This window comes from Erinaceus europaeus, chromosome 17 (assembly GCF_950295315.1).
Source record: "Erinaceus europaeus chromosome 17, mEriEur2.1, whole genome shotgun sequence".
NCBI classification, from domain to species: domain Eukaryota; kingdom Metazoa; phylum Chordata; class Mammalia; order Eulipotyphla; family Erinaceidae; genus Erinaceus; species Erinaceus europaeus.
Window position 1 is genome coordinate 67167234 of NC_080178.1, and position 10513 is coordinate 67177746.

General features: G+C 50.3%; 1 protein-coding gene across 1 annotated transcript; it reads left to right on the forward strand.

Annotated features, from left to right (window-relative positions):
• Positions 1–488: 488 nt before the first annotated feature.
• CNGA4 (cyclic nucleotide gated channel subunit alpha 4) lies at positions 489–8891 on the forward strand. Its single transcript, XM_007527772.2, has 6 exons — positions 489–837; positions 970–1071; positions 1859–1965; positions 2637–3282; positions 3767–4116; positions 6905–8891. The coding sequence occupies exons 1-6, from the start codon at positions 776–778 to the stop codon at positions 7363–7365; spliced, it is 1728 nt and encodes a 575-aa protein (XP_007527834.1). The 5' UTR covers positions 489–775; the 3' UTR covers positions 7366–8891.
• The last annotated feature ends 1622 nt before the right edge of the window (positions 8892–10513 follow it).

Sequence of the window (10513 nt, forward strand, 5' to 3'; positions counted from 1 at the left end):
AAAGGAAGGAAGGAAGGAAGGAAGGAAAGAAAAGAAAGAAGAAAAGAAAATTCTAGGTCCACAAAATAGCTCACTTGGATAGTGCCCTGCTTTGCCATGCAAAAAGCTCAGGTTTAAGTCCAGCTAGCACCACATTGGAAGAAGGTAAGGTGTGTAAGGATGTTGGTGAGGTTGTAGATAACAAAAATAGAGCTCACATCTGTTATGACCAGCATGCTTTGTCCCTGGGGATGAGTTTAGCATCTGATACAAATGAGCTACTCAGTAGCGAGTTGTTGACTTTAGTAAATAGTGAGGCCAAAGCAAGGAACTTGCACAAAGTAAAACAATGAATATCTGAGCCTACAGTGGGACTCAGGTCTTCTGACCTAGAGAGGGCACCTATACAGTACAGGGTTGTTTTTTGTTGTTGTTGTTGTTGTTGTTGTTGTTTTTGTGTGTGTGTGTGTGTGTGTGTGTGAGAGAGAGAGAGAGATAGAAAAGAGAAAGACAAGACACAGGCTTACCTCTGAGGCATGCACCCCCACCTTCTCCAGGGACCTCATTAGAGATGTTTAGCTGGGAAGGTGTCAGGCCAAGCCCTCGGAGACAGGGCAGAGTGCTGAAACCAGTCTCCACCTCATCAGTAGCGGAGAACCCTGTTTGTGTTGCTAAGAGCTTTAGAAACCAAAGCCAGAGAAGTTGCAACTGGAGACCAAAGTCGGAATTAGTCTTCACCTCCTAAAACACCCAGAGACCCTGGACATATCAAACCCCAACACCAGGACGCAGAAACATGAGCCAGGACAACAAAGTGAAGACAACAGAGTCCAGCCCACCTGTCCCACCCAAGGCCAGGTGAGCAACTCCCATCCCTTGTGGTAGAGCGTCAGCTTCACTAGTTGAAACCTAGTTCCACTAGTGCCCCATGTCCCCCACATCAACACTAGATGGCTGGTGAATAAATGAAATAAGACTTCTTGCCCACAGGAAGTCAGTGCCTGTCCTGGACCCATCTGGGGACTACTATTACTGGTGGCTCAACACGATGGTCTTCCCAGTGATGTATAACCTCATCATTGTTGTGTGCAGGTTTGAGTGGGGTGGGGTGGGGGGTGGAGAGGCACGAAGGGAGGCACTTAAGCAGAAACAAGGGCTAAAGAGAAAGATCCTCCGGGAGTGGGCAGGGCTCAACAGAGGGGCGGGACCCAAGAATGGGGCAGGCAGCTAGGCTCAGGCTGGAAGCGAAGTGCTAGTATCCTAAGGAAACCACAGTGGGGAAGGGGGTCACGGTGGATGGTGGTGCATCTGGTTGAGCGCATGTATTACAATGCACAAGGGACCAGACTCAAGCCCCCAGCCCCCACCTGCAGGGGGAAAGTTTTGCAAGTGGTGAAGCAGGGCTGCAGGTGTCTGTCTCTCTGCCTCTCTATCTCCCCTTTCCTCTTGATTTCTGATTGCCTCTATCCAATAAAAAAATAGAGAAAAAAATTTTTACAATATTTATCTATTTTCCCTTTTGTTGTCCTTGCTGTTTTATTGTTGTAGTTATTATTGTTATTATCATTGTTATTGATGTCATCGTTAGATAGGACAGAGAGAAATAGAGAGAGGAGGGGAAGACAGAAAGGGAGAGAAAAAGATAAGACACCTGCAGACCTGCTTCACCACCTGTGAAGCGACTCCCCTGCAGGTGGGGAGCCGGGGGCTCGAATCGGGATCCTTAACACCGGTCAGGTCTTTGAGCTTTGCCACATGTGCTGAACCTGATGCGCTACCACCCGACCCCCCAAAATACTTATTTTTTTTAAAAAGAAACCATGTCATACACTGTGGGTGCCCTTAAGTTAAGGCATGCCCTTCTGCCCATGCCATGCAGAGCCTGTTTCCCTGACCTGCAGCATGGTTATCTGGTGGCCTGGTTAGTGCTGGATTATATAAGTGACCTGCTGTACCTGCTGGACATCGTGGTGCGTTTCCACACAGGTCAGTGAACCCCCAAAAGGCTGAGCAACCCCTTCACTCCATACTCTCTTATCAAAGAGAGCCTCTATGTAACAGGAAATGACCTCAGGTGGCTGAAACTGCTCACTTGAATCATGCACTGCTTATCACGTGCAGGGTCTAGCTCTGAGCCTGGCCCCCACTGCATTGATGGAAACTTCTGGTGGTGTGATCTCTCTCTCTCTCTCTCTCTCTCTCCTCCTGCTCTCTCTCTCCCTCTCTCTGCCTTACTGCCTCTCAGCCTTTACCTTAAAAATAATAATAATACCAGAAAATGTTATGCATATACAAACTATTGCATTTTACTGTCAACTGCAAACCATTAATCTCTCAATAAAGAAATTAAATAATGATAAATATTTGAAAGAAGAAAAAGCAACCCCTCCCTATAACACTTTCACTTCCCTCTATGTTCACACCCAGAAACCCCAGGGCATGGGTATGCCCACCCCACCCCACCCCCTCAGTCCCAGGCCAGTCTCTTCCAGCAGACATCCTCCTGATTGTCAGGGCCAGCAAGCCAGGCCCTGACTCAACCCCACACCTAACCTCCCATGCTCAGCTGACCCCCATCCTTCCTCCCTCCTCCTCCTCCTCCTCCTCCTCCTCCCCCCCCCCCCCCCCCGCCTCTCCCCTTCCTCCCACCCCACCAGGATTTCTGGAACAAGGCATTCTGGTGGTGGACAAGGGCAGGATCTGCAGTCGCTACGTTCGCACCTGGAGCTTCTTCTTGGACCTGGCTTCCCTGGTGCCCACCGATGTGGCCTACGCGCGGCTGGGCCTGCACACGCCCACGCTGCGGCTGAACCGCTTTCTGCGCGCGCCCCGCCTCTTCGAGGCCTTCGACCGCACCGAGACCCGCACGGCCTACCCCAACGCCTTCCGCATCGCCAAGCTGATGCTGTACATCTTCGTTGTCATCCACTGGAACAGCTGCCTGTACTTCGCCCTGTCACGGTACCTGGGCTTCGGGCGTGACGTGTGGGTGTACCCCGACCCCGCGCGCCCCGGGTTCGAGCGCCTGCGGCGCCAGTACCTGTACAGCTTCTACTTCTCCACGCTCATCCTCACCACCGTGGGCGACACGCCGCTGCCCGACTGCGAGGAGGAGTACCTGTTCATGGTGGGCGACTTCCTGCTAGCAGTCATGGGCTTCGCCACCATCATGGGGAGCATGAGCTCGGTCATCTACAACATGAACACGGCCGACGCGGCCTTCTACCCCGACCACGCGCTCGTCAAGAAGTACATGAAGCTGCAGCGGGTCAACCGCCGGCTGGAGCGCAGGGTCATTGACTGGTGAGGGTGCCGGGCTCGGGGGAGGGGGGCGGTGGTGCTTCCTCCTCCTCTTCCTCTGCCCACCAACTCCCCTCCTCCTCTCCTTTACCTCTCCTCACCCTTTATCCTCTCTCCTCCTCTTCCTTCCTTATCTCCCCTCCCCCGTAACCCTCCTCCCCTCCTCCACCCCTTCCTCCACCTTATCCATCCTCCCCTCCTCCCGTTCATTCCTCCTCCCTCTTGCAACTCCTCCCCATACCCTGCCATCCTCTTATCCCTCCTCCTCTTTACCCCTTCTCCCTATTATCCCTCCTCCCCCTTATCCCTCCTCCTCTCTCCTCTTCTTCTACCTTATCCCTCCTCCTTTCCTCCACCTACCCCCCTCCCCCTTACCCCACCTCCCTCTTATCCCTCCCCCTTACTCCTGCCTCCCCTTATCCCTCCTCCCTGCCTCCCCCTTACCCCACCTCCCCGTTATCCCTCCTTTCCTCCTCCTCCTCCTCAGGTACCAGCACCTGCAGATCAACAAGAAGATGACCAACGAGGTGGCCATCCTGCAGCACTTGCCTGAGCGGCTGCGAGCAGAAGTGGCCGTGTCTGTGCACCTGTCTACTCTGAGCCGGGTGCAGATCTTCCAGAACTGTGAGGCCAGCCTGCTGGAGGAGCTGGTGCTGAAGCTTCAGCCCCAGACCTACTCACCAGGAGAGTATGTCTGCCGCAAAGGGGACATTGGCCGGGAGATGTACATCATCCGCGAGGGGCAGCTGGCGGTGGTGGCAGATGACGGCGTCACGCAGTATGCTGTGCTCGGTGCGGGGCTTTACTTCGGGGAGATCAGCATCATCAACATCAAAGGTGAGTTTCCCCAGTGTCTGTTTCCGGAAGAGGGCCAGGGAAAGGGGCTGCCTGGTACTGAGACCAGACAAATTAAGGAATATGACCGTTGCTGGAGGCACTAGAGGGAACCAGAACATGGACATTCCAGTCCCTGAGAAGAGCTCAGCCAAGGGCAGTAGAAGGGTAGGTCCTTTGAACAGAGAGTGGACCAGCTCTGTAGGTATCAACCTCAGACAGACAGGTGGAAGACAGCAGAGACGATAATAGTAATTGCGGGGACCAGGTGGTGGTGCACCTGGCTGAGCACACACACTACAATGTTCAAGGCCTCAACTTCAGACCCCCAGTCCCCACTTGCAGGCGGGGAGCTTCAGGTGCAGTGAAGCAGGTCTGCAGGTGTCTCTCTCTATCTCCTCCTCCTCTCAATTTCTCTCTGTCCTACCCAATTAAAATAATAAACAATAATATTTTATGTTAATTGCATGCATACTACCTGCCCTACTGAAAGTACTTAATATAAACCAGCTTAGCAAATTCTCAGGGCAGCTCTGTAAGATATGTACTATTACCTACATTGGTTTTGGTTGGTTTGTTTGTTTTGTTATCAGGGTCATCACTGAGCCTCTGGGCCTATATAGCTCCTCTGTTCCCAGCAGACTCTTTTTTTAACATTTTAAAAAATATATTTGTTTATTCCCTTTTGTTGCCCTTGTTGTTTTACTGTTGTAGTTATTGTTGTTGTTGATGATGTCATGGTCGTTGGATAGGACAGAGAGAAATGGAGAGAGGAGGGGAAGACAGAGAGGGGGAGAGAAAGACAGACACCTGCAGACCTGCTTCACCACCTGTGAAGCAACTCCCCTGCAGGTGGGGAGCCTGGGGCTCAAACCAGGATCCTTAAGCCGGTCCTTGTGCTTTGCACCACCTGTGCTTAACCCACCGCATTACCGCCTGACTCCCCATTTTTTATTATCTTTATTTATTGAATAGAGACCGCTATAAATCAAGAGGGAAGGGGTAGGGGGGATAGAATGAGAGACACCTGCAGCTCTGCTTCACCACTTGCAAAGCTCTCCCCCTGCAGGTGGGGACCAGGGGGCTTGAACCCAGGTCCTTACACATAGTACCATATGCACTCAATCAGGTGTACCATCACCCAGTCCCATGGACTCATTTTTATAGAGAGTAAAAGACAGTGAGACAAGGAGAGAGAAAGAGAGAGAGAGAGAGAAACAGAAAGAGAGACGCACCAGCACCGCTCCACTGTTTAAGAAGCTTCCCCCATGCAAACGCTCCTATGCAATGCCCATGGAGTTGAACTCAGGCCTCCTACATGGTAAAATGTGGGCTCTGTCAAGGGAGCTAGCTCCTGCCCTCCCTACATTTTAAAAGGAAGTAAATTGGAGCACAGAGAGGTTTGAGAATGTGTTCAAGTTCACACAGGTAGTAAGTGCACAGACTTAAGATCAGTCAATATAAGGAACAATTTTCCCAGCACTGATGACAGAGAAGGTAGAAGAAATTCCCACTCGGTAAACATCCATCCCAGGCCAGGCAGGTTCTGTACACACTGGCTCCTCGATTCCTCACATCAGTCATGGCTGAAGGCCTTGCAGCAGACGTTACGCCTGGTGGCAGGTAAAGACACGAAAGCCATAGAACAGTCCAGGGGTGAGTGCACTGTCCCTTCCTGAGACCAAATGTGCTCTCAGCCTGGACATCCCACTGTCTGGTTGGTCTAAATGCCTCCCATCTGCCTTCCAAAGACCCTTTGTATGCAGCCCGTCAGTCTATATGACTTTGGACAAGTCACCTGCATTCATAGGCCCCAGTTTCCTGTCCCGTCACTAAAGAGTCTTATCTGTGATGAGTCAGTGAGTTCCCCAGCTTAGTGTGGGCTACACGGCAAGTGCTCAGCAGTGAATCTTTTGACCTTTCCAAGGTCCATCCATATAGCTGGTATTTTGCATACCTGACTGTGTTCTCAACATCCCAGACCACCAGTGTCTGGCTACAGTGCAAAGATAACCATAGATCTCCCCTGCTTGAAATATCTCCATAGTTCCCCGCCCAAACACAGGAGGTGGAACTCCTTGCCGTGACTTAGAAGACCTTCTGGGACTTTGCTCTTTCCCGTCTCCGAACCAGATACAGCCTGATGCATCCACACAACTCCCTCCCACCCCCCGTCCCTCTGTTCCTGCTCCTCTTTCTGCCTGGCACCTCCTATCCTTCTCCTCTTTCCCTGGTACCTTCTACATAGTCCAGTCCTCAGTTCCTTCTAGTTTCCCTAAATTCTGCCTTATAGCTGATTCCAGCTCTTTTGCCGTCTTCCCACAATACTCTGTGCATTCATCCACACAGTGTCAGCTACACGGTTATGTTCATTCAACTAAATGTCTATTCCCTCTAAATTATGAAGCTTTGGAAGCAGGTTACTGACAGCAACGGGCCTTGGTACATTATTTATTTATATTTAAAGATATTTTCTTTATTTGTCCAGTATAAAGACAGAAGTTGAGAGGGGAGAGGGAGATAGAGATGGAGAGAAACACCTATAGCATTGCTTCACCACTCATGAAGCATCCCCCTACAGGAGGGACTTGAACTCAGGTCCTTACATACTACATGAGCTAAGCCAGGTGTGCCAGTGCCCAGCCCCTCACAAGACATCGAATCAACAACTTAAGCCAGAAAGGAGACCAGAAACATGGATATAGGGTCAGGGACCCAGGTTCAGTAATGCGATGCCACCTCACACCTGTTCTGACTACCCGTCCTCCACCTGTCTGCCCTCGGACCACAGGAAATATGTCTGGAAACCGCCGCACTGCCAACATCAAGAGTCTGGGTTATTCAGACCTGTTTTGCCTGAGCAAGGAAGACCTGAAGGAAGTGCTGAGTGAGTACCCCCAGGCCCAGACTGTCATGGAGGAGAAGGGCCGTGAGATCCTGCTCAAAATGAACAAGCTGGATGTCAACGCCGAGGCAGCTGAGATCGCCTTGCAGCAGGCTACAGAGAACCGGCTGCAGGGCCTTGACCGGCAACTCGATGATCTCCAGACCAAGTTCGCACGTCTCTTGGCTGAACTGGAGTCCAGCGCGCTCAAGATCGCCTATCGCATTGAGAAACTGGAGTGGGAGACTCGGGAGTGGCCCGTGCCAGATGAGCCGATTGAGGCCGATGACGAGGATGAGAGTGGGGAGGGAACTTCCAAGAGTGGGGCAGGCAAAGCTGACCAGGAGGGGGCCCCAGGCCCAGAATGAACCCCCACCCCCAATCCTAAGGACCAAAAGGATCCGAAGTTGGAGCAGTCTTCCTGCAGAAACTCTTCCATCTCGACTACTAGTTTTTTTTTTTTTTAATTTTTTATTTAAGAAAGGATTAGTGAACAATCGACTACTAGTTTTTTGTTTTTAATTTTTTTGACATTTTTTTAACCTTTATTTATTGGCTAGAGACAGTCAGAAGTCAAGAGAGAAAGGGCTGATAGAGAGGGAGAGAGACAGAGAGACACCTGCAGCCCTGCTTCACCACTCAAGAAGCTTTCCCCCTGCAGGTAGGGACTGGGGGCCAAACCCCGGTCCTTTAGCATTGTAACATGTGCGCTCAACCAGATGCGCCACCACCCCGACTATTAGGTTACAGAGGCAGGAGTGAGCAGGTCGAGGCCCAGCTAGAGATGCAGGAGCACAGCACGAGTGCAGTCCCTTCTCGCTAACATAAGCACAGTCTCACAGAGGCAGCTGCTCGCTCTCAAATGTCTTATACCCACATGCTCCATACACAGCCAACCACGCACTTACACTGTGAGTCACAGCGATAGACTGATGCCTCCACAGGTGTGCACACCCTTGTGAATATACTCAGAGCCCCCGTGTCCCAACATGTCCTTTAAATGGCCTGCAGATGGGAAGTTCACAAGGACACTTCAATAAAGTATCTGCTGCCTCACTGTGTATTAATGGACTGATGGGAGAAGGCAAATCAGTGGTGGGATAGGATGGATTCTGCCTGGATTCTGAGTCACAGAGGCATGGGACACGGACTGTGTACTAGGTGGTAGGTTAGATCCAAAGAGACTGTGATGTCTGGTGAATTGAGCTGTACTGAGAGTGGTTCATGTGGTACAGCACACATTACCATGTGCAAGGACCAAGTTCAAGCCCCTGGTCCCCACCTCAGGAAGGAAATTTCAGAAGCAGTGGAGCAGTGCTATAGCCCTCTCCCCACCCGACCCCTCTCCCACCTCTTCTGTGTGTGTGTGTGTGTCTGACTGTTTCTGTCTCTCTCTTTCTCTCTCTTTTATTTTTTTATTTTATTTTATTTTATTTTATTATTGGATAGAGACAGAGAGAAATTGAGAGGGGAGGGGGAAGGAAAGAGAGAGAGACAGAAAGACACCTACAGCCCTGCTTCACCACTTGTGAAGCTTTTCCCCTGCAGGTGGGGACCAGGGGCTTGAACCTGTGTCCTTGTGCACTGTAATGTGTGCAGTTAACCGGGTGCACCACCACCTGGCCCCCTCTCTTTCTCTTTATTGCCACTAGGGTTATTGCTGGGGTTTGGTGCTGGCACAGCTCCTGGCAGTCATGTTTTCTTTTATCTTTTATTTTCTTTCTATTTTGCTTTTTTGATGGGAGAGAAATTGAGAGGGGAGGGGGAGATATGAAGGGAGAAAGATAAGACACTTGCAGACCTGCTTCACCACTCATGAAGCTTCCCCCTGCAGGTGGGGAGCGGGGGCTTGAACACGGATCCTTGTGCATGACAATGTGCACCCTTAACTGAGTCCACCACCGCCCAGCCCCCCTCTTCTCCTTCTTTATCTATTTCTCTCTAAAAAAGGAAGGAAGGGAGGAAGGAAGATAGAAAGGAAAAAGGTTGCCAGGAAAAGAGGAGTCATGCAGGCACCAAACCCCAGAAATAATCCTGGTAGGGGATGGGGAGGAAAAAGCAAAAGTTAAACCAAGGTGACACAGGAACTTGTATCACTGCTAAAAAGAGGCCTGAGGGTCTGGGGCAGAAATTTATGGGGTCTGTAGAGGAAAAGGCTGGTAGCATCTCTGAATCAGATTCACTCTGACCACAACTTTATCTCCTCTTGGGCCTGGCCAGCTGTGCCAGAAAGCATTTTAAAGTGTAGGGTTTATGCCAATGCCCATGTCCATCAGAGAAGCAATTACAGAAGCCAGACCTTCCACCTTCTGCTCCCCATAAAGATCTTTGGTTCATACTCCCAGAGGGATAAAGAATAGAGAAACTTCTAATGAAGGGAAGGAGATATGGAACTCTGGTGATAGGAGTAGAATTGTATGGAATTGTACCCCCTCTTATCCCATAATCTTGTCAATCATTGTTATATCCATTTAAAAAAAAATAAAGGGAAAATATTTTTTTTTTAAAGTGTGGGGTTTAATTTATCCCTGAATAACAGCACAGACAGGTCAGTGCCACTGAAAACAGAATTGATGACTTAAGGAGCCCCCCAAGAGGAGGGGATACATTGTGCCTTGCAGTGCCACATGAGGAAGCACCAGGACTGATCAGAAGGCTGAAGGAACAAGAGGATGGGGTAAGCTCAAAACCTGCATCAATGTTCTAGTGGGAGGTGCTTAGGTGGGGATATGCCCTGTAGGAAAGATAGTGGAACACAGATTGGTAGGGAAGACAGGGCTTGTGGTTGGAGGACTTACAATAAGATTTTCTAGAGCTTATGAAAGTTGGACAACAGGGGAGTTGTAAGCAATTACGGTCCTTGGTTATGCCCATTACTTCCAAGTGCCAACTCATCAATTACAGGTAAAGAATGATTATTTCAGATGGTACAGAAGAACATATAAGAGAACCCTCAGGGGCTGGGTGGTAGTGCACCTGGTTAAGCACTCACATTACAGTATACAAGGACCTGGGTTCAAGCTCCTGATCCCCACCTGCAGGAAGAGAGCTTCATGAGTAGTGAAGTGCCAGGCTAGCCTGAGGGTGTTTCTTTCCGGGCTCGTGCTCTCTGGGTTGGAGAGAACTCGACCAGAGCCAACCTAGGCTGCTGCTTACTCAGAGATGCGGGAGAGGAACCAGGAACTCTTGTGAATGAGCGAGAACACAATGCAATGCTTTTATTGATCAGAGAAAAATGCCTTTATATCTTCTGAAGCAGATGTGGCAGGTCAGAAAAGGAAAGGGGTAGGATAGGGGGTGGAGAGAAGAAAAGAGCATGAAAGTAGCAAGCTTCCATCTAACCAGTGGGGATTAAACCAATGCCCTGCAGGCAGGGCGGGTCTCAGGCAAAACAATGATTATGTAAATAGACCACAGCATCAAGCAATGCAGGGGGCCTGGCATAAAGACCAACAGTGAAGCAGGGTTGCAGATCTCTCTCTCTCTCTCTTTCCCCCTTCCCCTCTTAATTTCTCT